At 46.4% G+C, this 25,662-nt stretch overlaps 1 protein-coding gene across 3 annotated transcripts in view; it reads right to left on the bottom strand.

Moving 5' to 3' along the window:
• Positions 1-6,266: 6,266 nt before the first annotated feature.
• Positions 6,267-25,662, bottom strand: part of SLC2A9 (solute carrier family 2 member 9) — a 290,277-nt gene continuing 270,881 nt past the window's right edge. For all 3 annotated transcript variants that reach the window (XM_082389500.1, XM_082389502.1, XM_082389501.1), the window contains one exon: positions 6,267-6,975. In XM_082389500.1, the coding sequence (XP_082245626.1) occupies positions 6,724-6,975 (252 nt within the window). In that variant the 3' untranslated portion in view covers positions 6,267-6,723. The remainder of the gene's footprint in view (positions 6,976-25,662) is intronic.

The following is a 25,662-nucleotide window of genomic DNA, read 5'->3' as shown; positions in this document are numbered from 1 at the left end:
GTAATTGGCGCTCTGATCTGATTAGATTTAAAGATGCTAATGACTCTATCTCCAGTAGTAAAGAGAGCACTGGTTGTCCATGCATGATCTGGCAATGGAGATATGTCAAGTATTTCCATTGGATTCTCCTCATCAACCACTTACAACAAGCAAAGAGTGGGGTGACTGTGTATGATTCTTTTGAACATTTTTTGAAAACTAATATAATGAGGTAGGCTGGCAAGAAAGAAAAGGGTGAGTTTAGGGATTTGAATTCCCAGCTCAAGCACTATATAAATGACCTAAAATCTTCTCTGTGTGCCCTGAAGGAGACCCTTATCTCCTGTAGCTGCAGGACTGAGATTGCTGAAAATCAAACACAAAATCTCATCCTGTGGCCAGCTGGATTATAATGCACGTTGAACTCCCAGCCTCACAGGGTGTCTACTGTTAAAGTGAGGTCATTGACTGTGATCCTGTAAATTGGGATGAGGACAGGTGGGAAGATCTTGATGAAGCTGGGGACGTCAAGCCCCTAAATTCTGATGAGTCTTCTGTGCCAGTGGAAGAGGTCACCCTATCCCCAGCAGAAGTGACCTTCCCACCTCCAGTAGAAGCAGCCTCCCCATCCCCAATGGGTAGCGGCTTCTGCACCCACAGTGGTATTGGCCTTTGCACTTCTGTCCAAGGGGGTTAACCTTGCGTTGCCTGGGAAACTGTAACGGCCTCTCACCACCCCTCTTTCTTCTAGACTCAAGTGCCAGCAGGCCCCTAAAGGTGAGGTACAAGTGTGGCCCATGGAGGTGTGCCACACTCCTAAAGAACAGCTTGAGTTTTCTAATTCAACAAACATAAATATGGGGACCATGTGTCGGAATGGATGTCAAAGGTGTGGGATAATGGTAGGAGGACCATAACATTGGATCAGGCTGAACTTACTGATATGGACTCAGCAGAGATCTGCAATTAATGTTGCAGCTCAGGGAGTTAGAAAGAGCTCCAATGGTTAGTTTGGTTGGTTGGCTGAAATATGGATATGAAAAAGGTGGCCCACAGTGGGCAAATTAGAAATGCTAGACCTTCCTTGGTTTAAGGTAGGGATTCAAAGTCTTAGGGAGATTGGCATATTAGAGTGGATTTGTCATTTAAGACCTCTTCACCCATACTGGGAGGGTCCAGAAAACATACATTTCACCAATACTTTGAAAAAGATGGTATCCTTGAAGAGCTCAATGATTATTCCCTATAGACAAGACCTTACAATGGGAACTGCAGTCAATGAATTGGAAACCTAAATGCAATGGGAGTAATTGGATCACAGGGTGACCATGGCCAAGTGGTGGCACTTAGTTGCCAAAGTCAAGGTGGGCTGGGTTACCATAATTGGCAGTAGAATCAAAGCAGCAATCAGAATAGTCTGAGTAGCATAGACCTTATGGCATTGGCTAGTTGATCGTGGTGTTCCTGGAAGTGAAATAGTTAGAAAGCCTAGTAAATTCTTACTTGATCTGTGTTACCAGAAAAGTTCTAGACCAAGTGAACAAAAGTCTAAAAACAGAGACACAGCCCCTCATTCTATTCTCAGAATTCCTTGAATGAAGGGGAGGCTGGTTCCCCTTGAAGAAAGATCCTGGTACAATACCAAAAACTTATCCTGTTAATCTTTCTCCCAGCCTATCCTTAAGTGACCTACAACCTTTACCAAGGTAATTGTAAATTAGGAAAGAGAATAATCAGCCTTTGGGGACACTGGATGGGCTCTGCCCTGATATTAATTCGAGGAGACCCAAAACATCACTGTGGTCCACCAGTCAGGGTAGGAGCTTATGGAGGCCAGGTGATCAATGGAGTTTTAGCTCAGGTCCATCTTACAACTGGGTCCGGTGGCTCTCCTAACCCACCCTGTGATTATCTTCCTAGTTCTGAGCACAAAATTGGGATAGATACACATCAGCAGATCCCCACATTGATTCCATGACCTGTGGAATGAAGACTGTTATGGTGCAAAGAGGAAGCCATTAGAACTGACTTTACCTAGGAAAACAGTAAAACAAAAACAATACCAAATTCCTGGAGGGATTGCAGAGATTAGTGTCCCCAAGAAGGACTTGAAAAATGCAGGGGTGGTGATTCCCACCACATCCCTACTCAACTTCCTTATTTTGTCTTGCAGAAGACAGACGGATCTTGGAGAATAACAGTGGATTATTATAAGCTTAATCAGGTGGTGACTCCAATTGCAGCTGCTGTACTAGATGTGGGTTCATTGCTTGAGCAATGAACACATCCACTGGTACCTGGTATGCAGCTATTGATGTGGAAAATGCTTTTTTGTTGACACCTGTTAGTTAGGACCATCAGAAGCAGTTTGCTTTCAGCTGGTAAGGCCATCAATACAACTTCATTATCCTTCCTCAGGGGTTTATCATTTCTCCAGCCCTTTGTCACAATTTAGTTCACAGGGACCTTGGTTGTCTTTTCCTTCCACAAGATATCACACCAGTCCATTACATAGATGACATTGTTCTTATTGGACCCTTATTGGAGCAAGAAGCAGCAAGGACTCTAGACTTATTGGTAAGACATTCGCAAGTCAGGGGGTGGGAAATAAATCTGACAAAAATTCAGGTGCCTTCTGCCTCAGTAAAACTTCTAGGAGTCCAGTGGTGTGGGGCATGTCAAATGTTGCTTCTAAAGTGAAGGATAAGTTGTTACATCTGGTTCCTCCTACAACCAAAAACGAGGCACAATGCCTAGTGGGTCTCTTTGGATTTTGGAGACAACATATTCCACATTTGGGTGTATTACTCTGGCCCACCTACTGAAAAGCTGCTAGTTTTGAATGGGGCCCAAGATAAGGCTCTGCACCAGCTCCAGGCTGCTCTGTTACTTGGGCCACCAGATCCAATGATACTTGAAGTCTCAATGGCAGAGAAGGATGCTATTTGGAGTCTTTGGCAGCCCCTATAGGTGAATCCCAGCATAGGACCTTAGGAATTTGGTGTAGAACCCTGCCATCCTCTGTGGATAACTTCTCTCCTTTTGTGAAACAGCTCTTGGCCTGCTACTGGCCTTACTCGAAACTGAACACTAGACCGTGGGCTACCAAGTTACAACTTGACCTGAGGTGCCAATCATGAACTGGGTGTTATCTGACCCACTAAGCCATAAGTTCTATTATCCAATGGAAATGCTGTATATGTGATCAGGCCTGAGCAGGCCCTGAAGACACAAGTTACATGAAGAAGTAGCCCAGATGCCCATGGTCCCCACTCTGAATGCACTGCTTCCTCCCTCCCAGTCTGCACCAGTGGCCCCATGAGGAGTTCCCTACAGTCAGTTGACAGAGGAAGAGAAGAGTCTTCTCTTCCTGGTTTACAGACGGGTCTGCGTGATATGCAGGCAACACCCCAAAGTGGACGGCTGCAGCACGACAACCCCTCTCTGGGACATCGCTGAAGGACAGTGGTGAAGTGAAACCCTAATGCTGGGCAGAATTTGGGCAGTGCGCTTGGTTGTTCACTTTGCTTGGAAAGAGAAATGGCCAGTCATGTTGTTATGTAGCAATTCATGGGCTGTCGTCAATGGTCTGGCTGCATGGCCAGGGATTTGGAAGGAACGTGATTGGAAGATGAGTGACAAGGAAATCTGGGGAAGAGGTATGTGGATAGACTTCTCTGAATGGGCAAAAAGTGTGAAGATATTTGTTTCCCATGTGAATGATCATCAAAGGGTGACCTCATCAGAGGAAAATTTTAATAATCAAATGGATAGAATGACCCATTTGGTGGATTCCTGTCAGTCTCTTTCCCCAGCCACCCTTGTCATCTCCCAATGGGCTCATCAACAAAGAGGCCATGTTGGCAGGAGTCGAGGTACACACGGACTCAGCCACATGCACTTCCACTCACCAAGGCTGACCTGGCTACGGCCAAGGCTGAGTGCCCCACCAGCCAGCAGCAAAGACTAACACTGAGTCCCCAATATGGCACCATTCCCCTAGGTGATCAGCCGGCTACCTGGGGTAGGTTGATTACATTGTACCACTTTCATCATGGAAGGGGCAGTGTTTTGTCCTTACTGGAATAGAAAACTACTCTGGACACAGATTTGTTTACTCTGCACACAGTGTTTCTTATACACCCATGGAATTACGGAATCTTTTATCCACCGTGATGATATCCACATAGAATTACTTCTGATCAAGGAACTCACTTCACAGCAAAGGAAGTACAGCAATGGGCTCATGCTCATGGAATTCACTGGTCTTACCATGTTCTTACCATCCTGAAGCAGCTGGCTCCATAAAATGCTGGCATGGCCTTTTGAAGGCTTGTTAACGGTGCCAACTAGGTGGCAACACCTTGCAGAGCTGGGGCAGTGTATGTTCTGAATCAGTGTCCAACATGGTGCTCTTTCTCCCATAGCACAGATTCACGGGTCCAGGAATCAAGGGGTGGAAATGGGAGGGGTATCACTCACTATTACCCCTAGTGACCCCCTAGCAAATTGTTTGTTTCCTGTTCCTGCAGCCTTATGCTCTGCTGGCTTAGGAGTCTGAGTTCCAGGAGGAGGAATCCTTCCACCAGGATGTACAACAATGATTCCACTGAGACTGTCACCCGGCCACTTTGGGCTCCTCGTGCTTCTGAATCAACAAGCAAACAGTAAGAGGGAGATACTGAGCTGTCTAGGGTGATTGATCCAGACCACCAAGGGGAAATTGGATGACTGTTCCACAGTGGAGGTAAGAGAGAGTGTCTGGAAACAGGAGATCCCTTAGGGCATCATTAGTATTACCAAGCCCTGTGATTAAGGGTCATGAAAAACTATAACCACCCAATTGTTACTGGACTAATAATGGCCCAGATCCTTCAGGAAAGAAGGTTTGGGTCACCCTACCAGATAAAGAACCAGGACCAGCTGAGGTGTTTGCTGAAGGCCAAGGGAATACAAAATAAATAGTGGAAGAAGGTAGTGATAATACCAACTATGACCATATGACCAGTTACAGTATGAAGATTTTAATTATCATATTTCCTCACTTTATGAACAGGTTTATGTTTCTCTCTATAGATCTAACAATATCTTTGTTTTCTTTCTTCTTTTATTTCCTCACCATGTAACAGAAGATGTATTGACTTTGTATCATAGTACTTAAGTATTGTTAATTTTACCTCATAGCATTTCAGTTATGAGGAATCAAGGAGAAGAGTAAACATCACTCAAGGACTTTACCTCCTCTTCTGGAGAAGGGGTTAGTGAACTTTTGGTTGAACATAGGATAGTTCTATCATGTTAGGCAGATTTATGACCTTGTTATGGTCTTTGTTTGGAGTTTGAGTATGATTTAAAGAGATGCATATAGGTGCCAAGTTGACAAGGGGTGGACTTGTGATGTTTAATTTTGTGTGTCAACTTAACCGGATCATGGGGTGCCCAGATATTTGGTTAAACATTATTTCTGGGTATGTCTGCAAGGGTAATTTGGATGGAATTAGTATTTGAATTGGTAGACTGAGTAAAGCAGATTGCCCTTTCCAATGTGGGTGGGAATCCAATCTACTGAGGGTCTGAATAGAGCTAAAGGGTGGAGAAAGGGAGGATTTGCTCCCAGCCTGAATGCTGAGCTAGGAAACTGATCTCCAGCCCTTGGGCTGGAACTTACACCATCAGCACTTCTCTTCTCAGGCTTTCAGACCTGGAGTAGAACTCACACCACTGGTTACCCTGGTTCTCAGGCCTTTGGCTTTCTTGAGTCTCTAGCTTGCATGTGGCAGATTGTGGGACTTCTCAACCTCTGTAATTGTGTGAACAAATTCCTCATAATAAATTACATATATACATATATATATATATATATTTTCCTGTTCTTCCGAAGAACCCTGACTAATACATTGTCTTTCAGGTAAATCTCTTCTAAGATTGGCAAACATAAAGCATGTGTGATACTCTCACTCTATACCTGTGGCAGACATCACTAATCAATCACAGTGTTCCTTTCCTCCAAGCTTAGGTTTAACTTCAGAATCATTCTTAACATTGTTTTTTTCAACTGAACAGTGTTAAATTTGCAGTCCCTGCCTCAGCTTCTGGGAAGTTACTTCTTATGTCTGCGTCTCTAGGTCTTCTACATATTGATCCCCTTTATGCCCTCTGTGAGCAGATCTGATACTCAGAGGTGAAGATATTTCTGGAGCCCCACAGGACAGCCTGGGAGAGATGGGACCTGGAGGGTGGTGGGTTGGTATCAGCCTCTCCTGAGTCTGAGATCCACAAGGCAGAGCTAAAGACTGGAAACAGGCATTTATTAGGAGGTATGAAAACCTTCATCCAGGATCAAAGGGTCCTTGGATGCTTCAGGATCCAGGCTGAGGGTGGCTCAAGGCTATTTCTGGCAGAGCTGGGAATGGAAACTCAGTCTGGATTTCTAGCCCATCGAGTCCTCTGTCAGACTAGATTGTTATTCTTTGAGAAAGCATTCAAATGTTACTTCCCCAATTTCATTTTGAAACCATGGGGTAAGTCATGAAGAGGGCAGGCCATGGATGTCTACAGAAGAATGCTGGGTCCACTGAAACATAGGGTGATTCTTTCCAGCTGCCAGAAGAGTTTGGGGGATTCAGCTGTGAATAAACCCCAAATGGCTGCGATGTTAGATTAGCAAAGGTTTATTTTTAAATACTTAATAACGTTAAACTTGCAGGGGACTCTTCCATTTCCAAAAATGGTGAGATCTCCCATTCAGACAATCCTCTTTTTGACAAAATTCTCCAGTGTGGAGGAGTCCGGTTCAGACCTTCCATTTGTTTTATCATCAGTTACAGCTGAGTCCATTTTCTTCTCTGGTGGGTAGGCCTTGTTCCTTTTGGCAAATGCCTGGCTGATTTCTGCATGGGTTTTGTTTTTGGTCTCAGGCAGGAAAAAATACAAATAGAGAGCACCTGTGAGGCAGATTGTGGCAAAGACCAGGAAACAGTAGGTGTCCAGACTTTTCTGTGGGAAGGCAGAGACAAAAAACATCAGAAAGACAGTTGCTAAATTGGCTGTGAAACCATCTCTGGGCTGATTTTTTTTAATAGTTTCCCATTCATGTATCAATGTTCCTGGATAAAACACTGCAGGTGTGAGGCTGGCTCTATGGGCAAATGTGCCTTATAAATGTCTACATGAGATGTTCTCACATGAGACACAAATGAATCAGCTTCAAACCCTGGTAAAGGTGAGGAAATGGCAGTCTTTATTTATTTTGAAAACAAGGCATATAAAAATTACTCATCATGAAAGCAAAGTGTGATACTTGCTGAATGTTATCCTAAGTTCATATTTACCATTAACCCCATTCTTCCTCCTTCCAATATACACGTGAGAAAAGTAATGTCAAAAGGGAAGTGAAATTCCCCAGTTCATAAAAAAATTCCAGAGCATAGGCTAGGACAAGATAACACCATTTTTTCTAATATGCAAAAGATTTAACTCACTGCTGCTCTGAGACGTATGGCTTCTTACAAATAGGAGAGACTAGAAAAAAAGAGAAATGTTGAATGCAATCACTTTACTTTATGTATCCTGATTATAGCACTGGAATGACCCTGCCCACTGCACTAGACCTTGAGCTTCTCTGTGACTCAGTCACCTCTGTAGCTCCTGTGCCTATCCAGTGCCTGGCTCATAGTAGTTGATCAACAAATGTTTGTTAAATAAAAGGCTTTATAGGTTCTGGCTGTCAGGGCTGTGCCTTTTTCATTTAACAAACATCTACTGATTCAAAGATAGGGTGACACTGTCTTTGAATGATACTTCACAGCAAGCGATATCTTGATTTTAGTCAATTACATGCTATTCTTTGACTTGACAAACATTTAATTTTGGAATATGACATAGTGTTGAAGAACTTGATCTCTGGATCACATCCTAGATGCACCATGTACTGAATCTGAGGCTCTTTGTGCCTCAGTTTCCACCATTGTAAAATGAGGATAATAATGCTAGTTATAGGTTGTAGTGAGAATTAAATGAGGCATTGCCCTGTAGAGGTCATAGAGCAGTCCTGGATGGAGTAAAGAGTCCACACCTGGGAGCGCTTGGCTGGGAGGGCATGTGCCTTCCCACTTGTCCACAGAGATTCCATGAGTGGAACAGAGAAAGGAGGGGGTAGGCTCTATAGTCAGTTGGGTAGAATTCAAATCCTGGCTCCATCATTTACATGATGTGTCAACACTTAAGATGTGCCATTTAGGATAGAACTTCAATGCACTGATTGAAGTTTCCCCATTTCTAACATGGTGATCTATACCACATATTGTTTTAAAGATGAAATGAGATATATTCAATGTGGCTTTCAACATCTCCACTTGTATGCTGAATGTGCATCTTGACTTACCAAGTCCCAATGGAGCCTTTAAACCTGCTCCTGCTCTGGTCTTCCTGGCCTCGGTTGATGGCCCCTCCATCCTGCCATTTGCTAAAGCCAACCGAACACTTATCTTTATCTCACACCCACATCTGATGCATCAGGAAATCATGTCAGCTCTACCTTGACATATATTCTGAATCCGAGCACTTGTTACCACTTCTACTGCTACCATTTTGGTGCAAGCTATCATCATCTCTGCGTTGGACTGTTAGTATAGCTTCCCAACAGATTTCCCTGCTTCTCCTGTGTCCTGGCTTAAGATTATTCTCAAGAGAGAAGCCACAGCGATTCTGTTGAGCAAAGGACAGAGCGTGTCACTCCTCTGCTCCAAATGCACCATGACATCCCAAGGCAGGTGAGCAAAGCCTAAGTCCCTACCATGGCCTCTAAGCCCAGCACCCACATGGCCCCCTTACTTCTCTGACCTCCCTCTCCCACCCTCTTTCTCTGCGCCCACTACACTGCCTTCCTGACACTCCTCCAGTATCCTCAGGATCTTTGCACATACTCTTCCCTTTTCCTGGAATAATCTTCTTCTACATGTCTGCACACCCTGCTTTCCCACTCCCCTTCATCTCAGCTTTCTTTCTCAGAGAAGTTCTCTCTGGCCTCTGTTTCTAAGGGCTCCCCCAGCTCTCCACTTATTCTGCTTCATTGTTCTTTAAACCATTCACCGCTACCCAGCAGGATCATCACTTGTTTATTAACCGTCTCCCCGACCAGATGGTAAGCTGCCCGAGGACAGGAGTTGTTATTTTTCTTGTATTTCCAGAACCTGGGAGACTCCTTGACACATAGTAGGTGCTTCACAAGTGTTCACTGAATATATAAATGTTCTGAGGCTCAGAGAGCTTCCCTGCTTACCCCAGGCCACACGTGGAGCTGCCTGGGACCTCTCTGCCACCTGCAGAGCTGACACCGGTGGAGCAGTCACCTGCTTCGTTTCCTTTCCCAAGAGACCCAATGTGCGGCAACAGGATTTTTCTCACCATTTCACAGAATTGAGCCAAGAACCCTGTGGTACTGCAGGCATCCTGTGAAAGGACACTGCCCACCTCAGGACTCTCAGGGGCCAAGTTATTGGAATGTATATCGTGCCAGCAGTCATGCGGCAACCTGGCAATCAACCTGCAAGTTGTGATTGCATTTAATCTGGGAAGAGTAATGCACTTATTAAGCACCTCCTGGGTGCCAGCAATATTATAGACATTATCTCATCCGATTCCCATAGCCCACACTGTGATGATACAGCCACTTTTCTTTCCTTTTTACAAAAGATGAAATTGAGGATTAGAGAGCTTCTGAAACATGTCCAAGGCCACGTAGGGACTGATGAGAGTCAGGACTTACACCGAAGTGGGCCCGGCTGGGAGCTCACACTCTCTTCATTATTTATCAGGACTCCCTATCTGGGGTGTGTGTGTGTGTGTGTGTGTGTGTGTGTGTGTGGGCAGATAAATGTTACTGGGATCCTTTAGTTTTCCCCAATAGCAGTTGCAAAGCAGATCTTCCTAACCTCTTACAGATGAGAAAGTGAAGATCAGAAAGGGCAAGTGATTTGCCTGCAGTTACCCAGCTGGTAAGGGCCATGTCTGCAATTTGAACCCAGGTTGGCCTGATATGGAGGCCATTGTCTCACTTCCATACCTGCCTCTTTTGGGCAAATTCATTCACTGCAGTTGATCTGGCAATGTGCCTGGCACAGAGGATATACGTGTCACTTTTTCCCTGTCTCCTCTCTTACTTCAAATCAGCTTGGAAATTCACTTTCTGCCCAACTGCTCCTGAGAAGTTACTCAACCCCTCCTAAGTATGGTTGGTATGGGAGGGTAAGTCCAGTGTCCCCCGTGTGAGATTTTAGGCAGCACGTATGTTGCAGGAAGGACCTTACCTAAGAAGCAATAGACCTCGACTCCAGATCTGACTCTGTCAAACACTCAACTCATCATGGCACCCTGGGAAGCACCCACAACCAGTGTGGGCCTTGTTTTCCCCATTAGTAAAATGGACACATCATATTCGAGGTTTTCTGTAAAACACTTTCACATTCATAAAGCTCAGTTCATAAATTAAAAAAAATAAATCTGGCAACTTTAAAATTAAGAGCATCTGTTCATCATAAGGTACCATACATAGATGGTTCTTTGGGACACTAGTCCACCATCTTCTTGATCTGCTGGCTTTCCGAATAAAGTCACAATTTCTTGCCCCAACAAAACAAACAAACAAACAAACAAAAAAGGGTACCATACAAAGAGTACAAGAGCCAGAAATGGAAGTATTGTGATACATAGCAAACAAAGAATTTGTACCCCAAAATAAAAGAAACAACACTTATGAATCAATAAGAAAAAGATGACCTAATAGAGAAAATGGCAGAATGTATGAATGAGCGTTTCACAAAAGAGGAAACACAAATGGCAAATAAGCTTGTGAAAAGGTGCTCATTCTCCTTAGTAATTTGGGATAATAGGAATTAGAGCCATAATTTTATACCATTTCACACTATCGGATTGGCAAAAATGTGACAAACCTGACAAGGACAATACCAAAATGCGTGGTGAGCAACACGCATTTTCGTACCTGTGGATATACAGTTGAGGCTGTAAATAGCCACGACCACTTTGGAGCGTCACTGGGCATGACCAAGTCAAGGCGAGTTGTACGTGTCCTATGACCCAGCAGTGACACTCAGAGTGGATCTGTTCTGGAGTGGTGCTGTTTGAATTTAAATTAATTAAAAGTTCAGTTCTTCGGTTGCGCTGGCCACGTGCAAGTGTTCAACAGTCGCATGGCTGGTGGCTCCTGCTTTGCATAGCAGACGGCCAACGTTCCCGTCAGCACGGAAACTCCTGTGCATTGTACCCGGATGTTCATCGTAGCACTATGTAGGGTTTTTTTTTTTTAATTTATTTTATTGACGTATAGTTGATTTACAATGTTGTATAATAGCACTATTTCTAGAGCAAGGAAATGGGAGACGACACCAATGCTCATGGAAAAGGGAAGGGATAAATAAACTGGGTTACGTTCATTCAAAAGATTCTACGGAGTAGTAAAAAACAACGGCCTGTAGCTGGGCATATGACGCGGATGGTGCTCAACAGTATATGCTGAGTAAAAGAACAAGGCAGAGAAAATACCTTCAGGGTGATTCTCTTTGTATAAATATAAAAACCAGGAAAAGCAAAACACCAGATTGTTAAGGGACACATTCATACAGGGGTCAAATCCTAAAGAAAACCTAGAGAATAATTAGCACAAAATCCCTGCTAGGGATTAGGGAGAGGCACCCAGGGCATTGCAATAGCTTAAGTTGGCTAACTACACTGATTTTCCCTACTACTTTTAAATATAATGCATTCTATAATTACAATAATAGCAATTTTTCTCTTTGTATATATGAATGAAAAATATTGCCTGCCATATCAGTAAACAAAGGATGTTGCAGTCATCAAGCCATCACATGACAGCCGCCCTGAAGGTGAGCCCTGAGGGAACTCAGGATAGAAACAGAATGCCCGCCATCAAGTCATCAGACATTGTAGCCCCCTCCAACTTTGCACCCTGAAGAAACTCAGGATGAGAAAACACAGGAGACTGGCCCCAGATAGCTGAGGTGCATATCAAAGGAATGATTTCAGTAAGCCCAGACTCTTGCATCATCTCATACATAAAAAAGCGCTAAATTTCCTAACTTGAGATAATCTGGTTTTTTTAAATTAACAGCAATCTTCTGATGTTCCGACTACCTGGTCTGTGTTGCAAAACCCCCTGTATATCCTGGCTCCCCCCTTGCCTCTTCGGAGCAGTCTCTCAGGGCTATCTGAGATGCTGTGTCCCGGGCTTAAGTCCTCAGTTTCATCCACCGAATAAAACATAACTCTCAACTTTCAGGTTGTGCATTATTTTCAGTCGATATGTATATGATGCATTTCATACTCTTTTGCATATGATGTGTTTCATAACATAATTAAAATATACATATATAAATATACATTTAAGAGTGTAAATGAAAGAGCCTAAACCCAAGCAGTAATTCACTCATGGTGAACAGGTATCAAAAGGAATCTTACCAAAAGAAAGCTCTAAAGCTGGAGTCACATGTAAGCATTTTAGTTAAAAAAAAAAAAAATCCTCCAGGATGCGGGGCTCACCTTCCCAGGTGGTTCAGCTGAGGACCAGTCTGGAAGTAGAGGCAGGACCCTGAGGTCCTGAGGATCTCCTGGGAGCCTCAGAGGAAACAGAAGTAGTAGAAACAGTAGAACTTCATCAGGTGTAGGTGTCTGGCCCTCTCACCTGGGTAAACTTCCTTCTCCAACTTATGAAAATGTTATAAGCTATAGTTACATCGTTTCTCTGAATACACCCATTGTGTTATTACAAATGATCATGAAAGTGTTCCATATTCTTTAATATGGAGAAACAAATTTTCTTTTGAGAATGCACTATACCACCAAATTATGCTAAAAATATTAGGCAATTGTGGCAAAGTGCTTCTTTTAGGAAAAGATCCTTGAGAATAAAGAGAAATCTCAGCTTTCTTCTACTCCAGTTTATCAGAACGATGTGAAAACACAGCAGCTCTTTAAAGCTGCCAGCTTCCCTGAACAAGGAAAGTAGATATGAAGTACAGTGCTGGGAACAAAGTCCTGAGCTCTGACAAATTAGTCCTGGATTCCTTTGCATATCAGCCTTGTTGGGTGTGGGCCGGGGGAGAGGCATGGGCACTGCCTAGAAATCTAGCCACCAAAAGCCATGAGCTCTAGAGGTAACAAAATGATAACCTGGTGTAATTCTGGGTTCAGTTTGGACGTAGCCATCAAACAGATGATCAAAAGCAAAAAGCGTTCTGAGTTAGAATGAATAATTCCTGCAATAGTAGCTCCATCCCCCAGAAGAACTGACCAGAAGCACTCTTTCTGACTTAGAAGCCTTCTCTTCATCTTTCACACTGGGTCCAAGCATGTCCACAAAACTCTACAGGGTATGTCCCACTGTTTGCGAGTTGGCGGCATCCCAATTGCCGTCTCCCTGGGGACAGAGGCACACGTCACCCCTCTCTGGGTCGCAAGAACTCACCATAGTGTGTGGTGTGGGCTCTTTTCCTAAGTAAGTTAATCACAGGGTGTTTAGAACAGTGCCGAGCATTCAGTGTGATGTGAATGTCGGCTTTCCTCCCTCTCTGTGGGGCTCTGCACAAGGTAGAGGGGGATGTTTGAGGCTGGACCACACCGGCTAGAACTCTGAAAGTCATTCGTCACACCTCCTGTCCTCTCAGCAGATCCTCCCAAAAAGTCCTGGTGTGTTTCCTTCCTTCAGTAGCCTCCAATTTAGCCTCCCCTTGGCATCTCCAGGCTGGACGTCTAGCCCAGGGGTCGGCAAACATTTCCTGTAAAGGGCCATCCAATCTGTCAGGACCTCTCAACTCTGCTTTTGTGGGAAGGCAACCGGAGACAATGAAACACACATGAATGTGCTTGGCTGCATTCCAATAAAACTTTATTTACAAAAAACCCCCTGTGCTTCCTTCACATTGGTTCTTGGTCACTCCCGCCTCCCATCATGATTCCTGCTGACTCTGGGCCTCTGTGCTTGCTGTTCCCTCTCCCCCCAGCTTTTCATCTCCTCACCTGGTGTCCAAGCCCAGCCTGGGTTGTAAGTTCCATGATGGCAGAATCCACGTCCCCTGCTCTCTATTGTACCCTCAGCCTAAGACAGTGCCCGGCTCACTCTAAGCATTTTCTTAATATAAATATGTCCAATGATAGGATAAATGAATGAAATGGGAGGACTCTTATGGAGATGCATGAAGGTACAAAAGATGCATGGTCCAAGTTAGATTTTCACGATGAGGCAAAAACAGAATTCTTCTGCTGAGTTTCCACTCCCACCCGTGGAGCTGGAACATTGGTTCATTGGTGATTCAAGCGAGCTCTCGGATAAGTCAGGGCCCAGACCACCACTTAAGAATTGATGGGAAGCCAGGTGCCTTACACTTGTAACTCCAGTTCTGCAAAGAGCTTTGCAAGGCCAGGCTGTTCTACTTTCTGAGCGGAGTGGGCCTGAAACATTAGGATGCTTCTGGGGGAAGTTAGAATAGGGCAGGGATCTTAGTGATGACTTACATCTCTGGCATGTGTTGTGGCTTCCAAATCATTGTCACGTGTACAGTTAAGGTCTTGTTGGTGCTGCCCAGGAGCCTTTGAGTAGACACAGCCCTGTGGCTGCCTGATGGATGGCATGTCAACTCACTGGAAGCCACGTTAACCACCCTGCCGACGCCTCCCACTCGCAGCCTCCCTGCCCCTGGCTCCTCCTCCACCTGCTCTCAGAACTGGCACTGCCATCCTCCCACCTGCCCTAGACGGACACCCGACATCACCTTTGACTATTTCCTCCCTCTCTGCCTGTTTTTGTTACTAAGTCCTGATGACTTTACCCTGAAACACCTTTTTTCTTTCTTAAAAAACATACAACTTTTTATCAAGAAAGAATGTACATACGGTAACTTACCCAGATCTTAAGTGTATATATAGGTCAATGCATTTGGAGAAAAGTATACCCCTGTGTAACCAACACCTTTATTAGGATGTGGAACGTTCCCATCTCCCCAGAAAGTTCCTTGTGCCATTTTCTAGTCCATTCCCCCCACCCCACTCCCCCACAGAGTTAACCACTGTTCTGGTTTCTATCACCTTAGCATCCATTTTTCCTGCCCCTGACCTGAATCTAGTTCCCAGCAGACAGCTAAAGAAGTCTTTTAAAAGTACAAAACGAATCATGTCTTAAAATCATGCAGTGGCTTCCCAGAGTCCTTCGGATAAACCCCCAATCCCTATCATGCCTTCAGCGCCTCGAGGGATTTGGCAGGCATCCTTGGATGCCTGCTCTGTACCTGCTCAGGGCTTCGCCAGCACCTTCCGTCTCTCTGCCAGGCATCGCCTCCCTCCCCCACTCCGCACACACACTTCCTCAATCTCAGCTTGAAAGGTCCCTGCACTGGTCAGCCCACTTAAGCCCCCCATCTTACTTCCTCCCGTGAAGCTACACCCGTCCCGTGAGAGTCGTGTCGGTTCTTCCTGAAACGTTAGGCAGTTTGTGCCCTCCTGTTCAGTGCCCGCCTGCAGGGCGCAGCACGATGCCGGCACCCACAGGCACTGAGCGCATGAAAGGTGCTCTCTCCTCAGAGAATCCCCTGGCCCATCCGGAGAGGCTGGGGGCAGTTTTGCTTGCTTTCAGAGCCCACCATCTCAGGTCGGCATCAGCTTTCCCCCTCACTTTGCACAGGCATTTGGGATATTTTTCAAGTTGAAAAGAATCATTTTCTTGCTTCCAGATTTTGTTGAACTCAAAAGGAATTTTAGAACTCCAGTGGAATCAAGCAGGCATACATTTGCATGCCATTTTCTCCCAACCAGAAAATATTGATGCTAACGGCAGAAGCCCAGTTATCTGGAGGCTTTTACAACCAATGACCCGAGGGACCCAGTGACGCTGACCACAGCAAAGGCTCAGAGGAGAAGGCAGCCTGCGGCTGAGGGCAGAGAAACAGAGACTGATAGTAATCTCCCCAGGGGCCAAGGCAGCCCAGCCCAGCCCATCAAGAACATTTTGCAGGAAGGGGGCAGGGTGGGTGGGAGAGAAGGAGGAAGGACGGGGAGAAGGCAAGCTTTGAGAGGCCACTTGTCCTGATGGCTCAGCTGGTAAGGGGTGGTGCAAGTTTCCAGCATTTACCATGATCGCTTTTTCTGTCCTGTCTCCTCTTTCCAGGTGACCCTAAGATTGCACGGCAGGAAATAGCCTTCCCAGTACTAATAGTGATCATGACAGCAACCGATCCTGAGTGTCTGTGGGTAGACCCTGCACCAAAGTCTTGACTTTGTCTCTCATTCTTTGGGGAGCCCTGCTGCAAAAGTGGGGTAATTCTCTTGTTTTATAGAAATGAAAATTATGGCTAAGAGGGCAACCAAAGTTGGACAAAGTTTGACCAGCCTGCCCTTCACCTAACTGCTGAGCTGCAAAGCCAGGGTTCAAGGTCAGGCTGTCTGACCCCAAAGTCTGTGCAGTTTCTTCTTGTGTCTCATTTGTACCTGGAGAGTGGCCAAGATGTCAGAGTAGAAAGACCCTGAGCTCACCTCCTCTGACGAGCACACCAAAGTCACAATTATCTGCAGGGCAACCATCGATGAAAAAGACTGGAACCTACCAGAGAAGATCTTCTACAACAAAGACGTAAAGAAGGAACCACAACAAGATGGGTAGGAGGGGCGGACTCATGATATAATCATTTGTACCTGACATTTGCCTTTGTGCCTGGCAAATAAGGGCAATCAGAACCGCCACCGACCACAGCAGCTACCAGTTACCAAGTTACTCTGTCCTAGAGATCAGGCCAGTGTTACAGGAATTGCCCCAGGCTGGGAGCCCCAGACACAGAGCCTGAGACTGGGGCATGAGAGCTTATTTGGGAGGTGATCCAGGGGGCACTAGTCGGGGAGCAATTTTGAGATGGGATGAGGGTGACCAACTGTCCCAAGTTCCCCGGGACAAAGGGGTTTTCTGGGATATGAGACTTACAGGGACAGTCCTGGGAAAACTAAGACGAGATGGTCACCCTATATAGGGAAGGTGTGGTAGGTTGAATTGTTTCCCCCCAAAAGATATACTGAAGTCCCAACCCCCGGTACTTGTGAATCTGGCATTGTTTGGAAATAGTCTTTGCAGATGTAGTCAAGTTAGGATGAGGTCATTAAATCCAATCACTGGTCTCCTTATAAAAGAACACGGAGACACACACAGATGGAAGGCCATAGGATGATGGAAGCAGAAATTGGAGTGATACAACCACAAGCCAAGGAATGCTGAAAACCACCAAAAGCTAAGAGAAGGGTATGAAACAGATTTTTCCCTCACAGCCTTTAGAAGGAACCAAACTTGCTAACATCTTGACTTTGTACTTACTAGTCTCCAGACCTGTGAGAGAATACATTTCCATCATTCTAAGTTTTTGGGACTTCGTTATGGTAGCCCTAGGAAACTAACACAGAAGGGGGCGTGTCCAATGGGAGCTCAGTGCTTTCGCTGGAGTCCTCTGGGAGAGAGGACCACACATCAGAGTTGCCCTGACACATACGAGGAGGGGGCAGCTGGGTTATTTATCCTCCAACAGATGAGAAAACTGAGAAAGCTGAGGCTTGGAGAGGTTAAGAAAGTACCCCAGGGCCCCTCTGCTAATGAGTGGGTTAGAATACTGGTTTGATTCATGCCAATCTCCAGAACCAAGCTGGCCCAGATATTTTTTTCTGAAGAAGTTCATGCTCCTTGCAAGCCTCTGTTTAGGTGTTGGGGCACATTTGCCACTGACACATTTTGGAATGAGTGAAAGGACCAAAATGCGTGAGCGACAGTGCTTGCTGGCTATTATGGGTGGAATTATGTCCACTCATGACTCATATGTTGAAATCCTAACCCCTAATACCTCAGGTGGATTGTATTTGGAGCTGGGGTCTTTAAGAAGTGATAAGGTAAAACGAGGTCATAGGGGTGGGCCCTAATCCAAGACGACTTGTTTCTTGTAAGAAGAGATTAGGACCAGATATACACAGAAGGAAGACCATGTGAGGACACAGGGAGAAGACAGCTGTCTACAAGCCAAAGAGAGAGGCCTCAGAAGAAATCAACCTTGCCAAGAGCTTTGTCTCAGACTTTCAGCCTCCGGAATTGCGATAAAACAAATTTCTGTTGTTTAAGCCCCCCAGCCTGCGGTACTTTGTTATGGTAGCCCCAGGAAATGAGTACGGTGGCTTTTGATTATGGCTGAGGTGGCTCCCAGAAGGACTGTAGAATGGAAATGGTTCTTTTACGGAGTCTGCAGCAAGCAGAAGTTGACCCCACGGGAGGGTCTGCGTGGGGTGAGGGGTGCGACTGCGAACTTGTAAGTCCCGCATTTCTCCAATGCTTTCATCACTGCCAGGGGCAGCCCCAGGAAACTAGCAAGCTCCCATCCAGAAAGGAAACTTAAGCATCACTGCCTTCCCCAGTTTGGGTCAGGAGGCTGACGTTTCCCCAAATCTACATGTGGCCACCTGACTGTTGTGTCTCCATCAGTGTGTCCGGCGGGGCCATTCAGCTCGAGTCAACAGTCATAACTTCAAGGTTTCCTGAACAATTCCTGAGAACCCAGAGGCCCTGGGGATGCCCCAGCTGGCAGGAACTCTGCTTTCAGAGGGAATTTGCCTTAAAAATGCCCACGGACATAAGGAAATGCTCATGAGATCATGCTGGGTGAGAAAAGCAAAAACCAAAACAAAAAAAATAGGTTCCAAGTTTTATAAATATGAAAAATTACGTATATTTGGAGGAAAGGAAGGAAGCAGCATCATTAACCCGTAACATGAGTGTTTTCACTTCTTTTTCTTTATATTTTCATAGTTTCTATAGTGGACCTGAGCCATTTATAATTAGAATTGCCTCCTAACTTTACAGGAAAAAAGGAAAAAGAGGAGGGGGAAGAGGAGGACACAAGGATGAGTTAATCATATTCCTTGTCTCTTTACATACTATCATTACTGGACTGGGCAACTTTCCTCTCTTATTTATATTTATTTGTTTTTCCTCTTTTTATCCTCATCTTCTGCTCTCATTCCTTTTGCCCTTCAGTGGTCTCCCCTTGACTCTAGACAAACTCATGTTTAAGTGTTTGATGAATGTTCTTAAAATCAACGTATCCTGTCTGTCTATCTATCTATCTATCTATCTATCTATCTATCTATCTATCTATCTTTCTATCTATCATCTGTCTGCCTTTTTCTTTGTGAAAATCTGTATTGTTGTTTTATGTGTGTGTTTTAAATTTACATAAGTGGTACCAGGCTACAGACTCCACTCTGTGCTTTACTTCTCTCAGCACTGGGTTTAGAGTCATACACGTGGGTGATGAAGCTCTAGCTCCTTGCTTTCACTGCAGCATAACTGTTTTGTAGTGTGTATCTACTATGCTTCATTTATTCTTTTCCCCAAGGGATGGCTACTCAGGTTACCTTTAGCCTTTCGATGCCACAAACAGTGCTGTAGTTAATATCCCTGTACAGTCTATCTTATGGACCTTTGCAAAAATCTCTGGGTAGAATTTTGGGTCATAGTGTATATGGATACTTAATTTGATTAATTGGCATTAGACTGTTCCACCAGTGCATGAGGTCTCCCATTTCCCTAGGTCTTTGTCAACATTTAGTGTTCTCCAAATTTCTAATTTTGACAATTGGGCAAACAGTTGACTAACTGTTTACAGAGGTAGGTTATTAGTGTAGTTTGCCTTTATTTGATTTAAACAAGTTTAAAGCTTCTCTTCCCCTGTGTTACCCTTTAGGCTTCTTGTCTGGGAACTGCCCTTTCTTATTCTTGATCCCCTTTCCTACAGGGACTCGTGTCTTTTTATTGTTGACTTGCAAGAGGTCCTTACTACTCTAGGAGTTAATCCCTGATCAGTTTTAGAGGTTACACATGGCTTCTCTCACCCGCTTCTGTGGCACCCTTGAACTTGCTCCTCCTTTTTGGGCAGAAACCCGTGATTTTGACATAATTGGATCCGTCCCTTCTCTCCCCATCGTTTGTGCTTTTAGGGGTCTTGTCCTTCCCCAGCTTGGGTCACAGAGATACCTTCCTACTTTGTCTTCTGTTTAATTTTTAGTTTTACTTTTCACATTTTGTTCTTGAAGCCATCTGGAATCGTTTTACACATTTTATCTATTTAGTCCCTGCTCCTTCTTTTTAAGTTTGAAAGTTTTTGCTTACACAAAGGGTTCAATGGATAAAACTGTTAAGAAAGTTGCTGACCTATAAAATGCCCTCTCTATAAATAGGAAGGAAGAAGGGACTGAATATTTTTGAAAGGCTCTGTACTGTTGAACTTCTGAACTGTGTCACGTCCATGGACATCCTTCCTGGGAACAAACCGACAATCAATTAGCACAGCACTAAAGGGGGCAACTGCGAAAGAGAAGGAACGAGCTGGGCTGAAGGCCAAGCTTAAGGATGAAAGAAGGCCTGACCATCAAGTGGGCTTCTCACGGAGCCCTTGTTTTGTGGATAAAATCCTCTTTCCCCTCCTGATGATGCCAATGGCAGTGTTTAAATCGTAGAAATCTTCTGTGGACCAGTTCAGAAGTAACGATGCTGTGAGTTCAACTTTGAAGGCAGTGCTGCTGATTGGCTGACACTGGTCTGTAACTGCAGGTGATGAAGACCAAGGGTGTGTGAGCTGCCCCGATGGCAAGGTGACTGTCACCAGCTTGGCTGTCTGCCCAGCCGGGGTGATTCGTCTGGGCCCGGTACTGCCTCATGCAAGATCCTCCTCCCCAAACTGGATTTACTCTGCTCCTGACTGCTCCCTCCCCTTGGCCATCATCCTAATTCAAGCCTGAGCACCATTTCTCCTGCAGGTGACAGACAATCCCAAGCACCAGGTCTTCCCACCCACCAATCCAGCCTCCAAGCAGCCGGAAGCGTCTTCCCGAAACACAAACCCAATTTCTCCTTCCACTGCTTAGTATCCGTCACTGTTTCCAAATCTCTGCATTGGGGTTCTCAACCACAGCTACCCATTAGAATCATCTGGAGCACTTTAAAAAGATCCTGATAATTCCACCCCCAACCACTGGCTCAGAATCTTGGTGATGGTGATGGTAAGTCCCAAGCATTAATCATTTATCTTAAACTACCCCCTGTGGGTCTCATGTGCTTCCAGGGCTGAAAACCTCTGGTCTACAGGATCAAGTGTAAGTTCTCTAGCGGAGCATTCAAGGTGTAGTAGGGTCTACCCAACATTCACTGAAGAAATATCAAATGCCTGACGTAAAGACCTGGTATGCAATTACTATTTGTATTTAGTGTATGAATGTCCAGTCTGTCTCCTGCTACTAGGCACGTTCAGGCCCTTTTGTAATCTAGCAGGAGCTCTACCACCCCAGAACTGTCACCATAGGACTCCTCCTGGGGGTCTCAGGACCACCCTGGGCTCACCCCGGGGGGCAGTAGTCAGGGACTCAGCATCACATCTGCCTGGCTTCTGGGCAGCTTCCGACCATGTGTCTCAGCCCGGCTTCCAAAACCCACCTGTACTTCCTGTAGTCAGCTATGCAATGGCCCTCAAGTATCTAGGTCCTGATATCCTGTGAATGTTGCTTTATATGGCAAAAAGAGACTTTGCAGATGTGATTTAGTTACAGTCTCGAGATGGGAATATTATCCTGGATTATCCGGCTGGGCATAACTGCAATCACGGTTGCCCTTATAAAAAGGAGCCTGAGGGAGATCTGACACAGAAGGTGAGGCCACGTGACCACTGAAGTGAGGTGCTGGCGTTGAAGATGGGGAGGGGCCAGGAGACAAGGAATGCAAGGAAAGCAGCCTAGAAGCTGAGAAGGCAAGAAAATGGATTCTCCTCTGGAACCTCTGCTGGGGGTATGGCCCTGCCAACACCTTGACTTTAGCTCAGGGAGACTGATTTTGGACTTCTGGCCTCCACAACTGTAAAAGAATAGATTTCTATTGTTTTAAGCCACCCAATTTGTGCTAATTTGTTATAGGAGCCCCAGGAAAGGCATACACTCCCCATTCCTCAACTCTGTAGTTCCTCCTTGTCTCGAGCCCCTGCACACCCCCTCCCAAAACTCATCTGCCAACCTGCACCTTCGTCATCTCTGCCCATGGCCTGTCCTACGCTATGACCTATCATGTATAATAACGCTTTTCAAGCATCGCACGATTTCCTCACAGTAGCCCTACGAGGAGGCTCTGTTATCAACCTCCACATACAGATGAGGAGCAGAGGTCTGGAGAAATCCAAGATCGCACAGCTTATCAACAGAGAGCAGGGCCTCAAACCCAGGCCCTCTGATGATAAATCCTGATCCCTCAACCTGTTTCCATGCTTATTAAAGCGCTAAAAAAAGAGCTCCTAAAATCGGACAGCAGGGTGGAGGACCCATCCACAGAGTGACTGGCCTGGCCTCTCTCTCAGCACGTTGGAGCATCAGGCCCTTTGCTGGTCTTTTCCCAGCAGGGAGCCCAGGAGCAGGCGGTGGTGAGCAGGTCTGCTCACCAGGCCGTACAGAACCAGTGTGCGTCTGAATGGCAGGGAGAGCCGGCCTCCAGGGGCTTGACGCAGGGTTCCTCGGGTAGGTAAGGGCGGTAGACATGTCCGCCCTGATCACCGGTTTCTACCCTAAATTGTCTCCCCCAAATAATGTGCTTGAGGAATTTGATCTGACCAAATCCACAGTCATTTAGAGCACTTGATGGTGTCATTTTCAAGGTTGAATTAGCACCTCTCACCCTCTGCATGAAAGACTTTGGTCAAGATGTGTGACTCCTGGGGGACACCGTAGAGTGCAGTGGTCAGGAACGCATGCCCTGGAGATGCATGGGTTTCAATCCCACCTCTGCCACTCGTTAGATTAGCTGCGCAACCCTGGGTACGTGACTTGACTTTTCTGTGCATCCTTTTCTCCATCTGTGAAATGGGGCCATAATGGCACCTGCCCCACAGGGCTGTTGTGGGATTAAATGAATTACAATATGTACAGAGCACAGTAATTCTCAATCAATGTCAGCTCTGATTGTCGATCTGGGTGGTTTCCTACTGTATCAGTGCCCTGTGGCTACTGTAACACATTATCATAGATTCGGTGGCTTGAAACAACAGCAATGCATTCTCTCAGAGTCCCAGAGGCCATACTTCTGAAATCAGTGTCTTTGGTGTTGGCAGGGCCACGTTTCATCCATTTCCTCCGGAAGCTCTAGGGGAGAATCTGTGGCTCGTCTCTCCCAGTTTTCGTGGCTGCTGGCATTCCTAGCTTGTGGCCGCATCACTCCAGTCTGCCCCCATGGTCACATCTCACATGCTCCTTCTTTTTTTAAATTTTATTTTAAAGTAAAAAAATTTTTTAATTTTTATTTTTGGCTGCACTGTGCAGCTTGTGGGATTTTAGTTCCCTGACCAGGTATTGAAACCGCGCCCTTGGCAGTGAGACCGTGGAGTCCTAACCATCGGACCACCAGGGAATTCCCCTCACATGCTTCTCTGTCCGTGTCACATCTCCCTCTGCCTCCCTCTCATAAGGACACTTATGATGGCATCTGGGGCCACCGTCTCAAGATCCTCTACTTAATCACTTCTACAAAGACAACTTTTCCATATAAGGGAACACTTGGAGGTTCCAGGGATTAGGACCTGATATCTTTGGGGGCCATCATTCAACCTGCTACACCTGGATTCACACATTCAGGAATCCCTTCTGATTTGCACCTGTGCTGGGCTGGGGACTGGGCTGTGGACACCCGAGGACTTCAGCTGGCATCTTGAACCTGAGAGTCAACGGCTGGACGACCTTGGACAAATCAAAGACGTGCCCAGCCTCACGCGTCTCAGCTGTACGATGCCCCACAGGTGGCAGCACCTTGTGAGCTACACCCATGGGACTGAGATGTTTCTGTGCACCAGCATCTGTCTCTCACTCTGCTTCTAGGGAACCCGGCCCAGGACAGTGTAGTATCCCGTTTGATCTATACAACCACCCCGTGGACCATTATTTCCATTTTAATTGAAATGGAAACTGAGACCCCCTAGGAGTGAAGGGACCCAGGGGGTGGGCTACTGTGGGTGCTCAGCACCGCGTCGTGGCTCGGAAGGGTCTCTGTGGCTTTGCTGCACGGTCACGCCCACCACCCACCCACGCGAGCTAGGTGTGCAGCAGGAGTGGGAATCCCTGTGGCCAATGCCAGGGTGGAACGCTCGTGACTGATGGGTTGCTACTCCTGGCAAAGGTAAGTCTGTCCCAGCGGAGCAGGCGGGAGGAAAACGGGACTCACTATCCCCCAGCAGCCAGAAGCAGCTGCGCAACAAGGCTGTGTCTGCGGTTCTGATGTCAATGATAAAGCTCGGCATTTACACTGGAGTCAAGTCCTCATTTATATCTGGGCCCAAAAGTTCGACCTCGGCATCTAAGCTCTCCCACAACTGGGGACGAATCTTCCTGCCTGGCCCTCCTCCCGATAATACTCCTTCTACGCCCCAACACCCTCGGCCACTCTGGACCACTTGGTGCCTCTACACTCAGGATTCACCTCCACAGATCCGAGCCTTTGCTCACGCTGTTGCCTCGGCCTGGGATGCCCTTCCTCTCCATCACCATGGATCTAAGTGCCCCTCAGGCTTCAAGGCTGCGCTCCGTGCCTCTTCTCTGAGATGCCTCCTGGGCCGACTGCTGCAGCTGGGATAACCTCCCTCTTGTGAGAACTGCTTTGTGTGAGCCCCCTGGGATTCATACCTGTCCTCTCCCACAGCCCACCACCGCCCTGGCTTAGAACCTCCCAAGGCTGTGTCCCCAGACCCTCGAGCAATGCCTGGCATGTTGTAGACTTGGCAAGCGTTTATAGAATGAATGAATAAATGAATGAATATGTGCATTTTGAAGTCTAGGTGGTCTTTCGGGGGGGTGCCCTGGAGGGTCTAGAGAGACTGGGCTTTGAATGTTGGTCCTACTCTTCAGTAACAGCGTGATCTTGGCCCGGTCGTGACACTCAGTGTTACTTCAACGAGATCAAGTGCGTCCTGTGCCCCGTTGTGGGTCCTTGACAGACGCTACCTCCCACTCAGCCATTCATTTGGTCGAGACCAGGCCTCGGGCCACACATCTGGATACAGCGTAGCTTAGGGCCCGGCCTGCAGGCTCTGGTCGCCTTGTTCCAGAGACAGACACAGAAGTTCACCCTCATAGACCCATAGTCTTGGCTGGTGCAAGGGGGCAGGCTCTAAGGATTGGATTTGGAACGATGGAATCGCCCACCTCCGGCGGCCCTGAGACTCCTGTGTCCAGAGGACTCCAAGCGAAGGCTTGCTGATGGCCTGGCAGAGGGGCAGCGAGGGGATTCATGCACTCACAGGGCATCCCCTGCCTACACTGGGATGGGCCAGGTCCTCACAAGTCTCTTGTTTCCCACGAGATCCTGCCAGCTTTTCACGAAGTCCAGCAGACATTGCCAGGCAAGGTCAAGGTCAAGGTCAGGTAGTCCCTCTCTGATGTGGGACCCATGCCTCTCTCCAGCTCTAGCCCCAAATGCCAAAGGCAGTGATGCGATATGAGCCCAGCACCTCCCAGGGAATGGATCAGAGACCTGTCTTCCAGGCCTTCCCCAGACACTTGTCTTTCTTTGCCACCCCCTGTACTTCTCCCTGCATTGCCCCAAGCCCTGAAACCCAAGCT

This window comes from Balaenoptera borealis, assembly GCF_965194805.1.
Source record: "Balaenoptera borealis genome assembly, chromosome: 4".
Lineage (NCBI taxonomy): Eukaryota > Metazoa > Chordata > Mammalia > Artiodactyla > Balaenopteridae > Balaenoptera > Balaenoptera borealis.
This window is presented reverse-complemented; position numbering and strand designations above follow the sequence as displayed.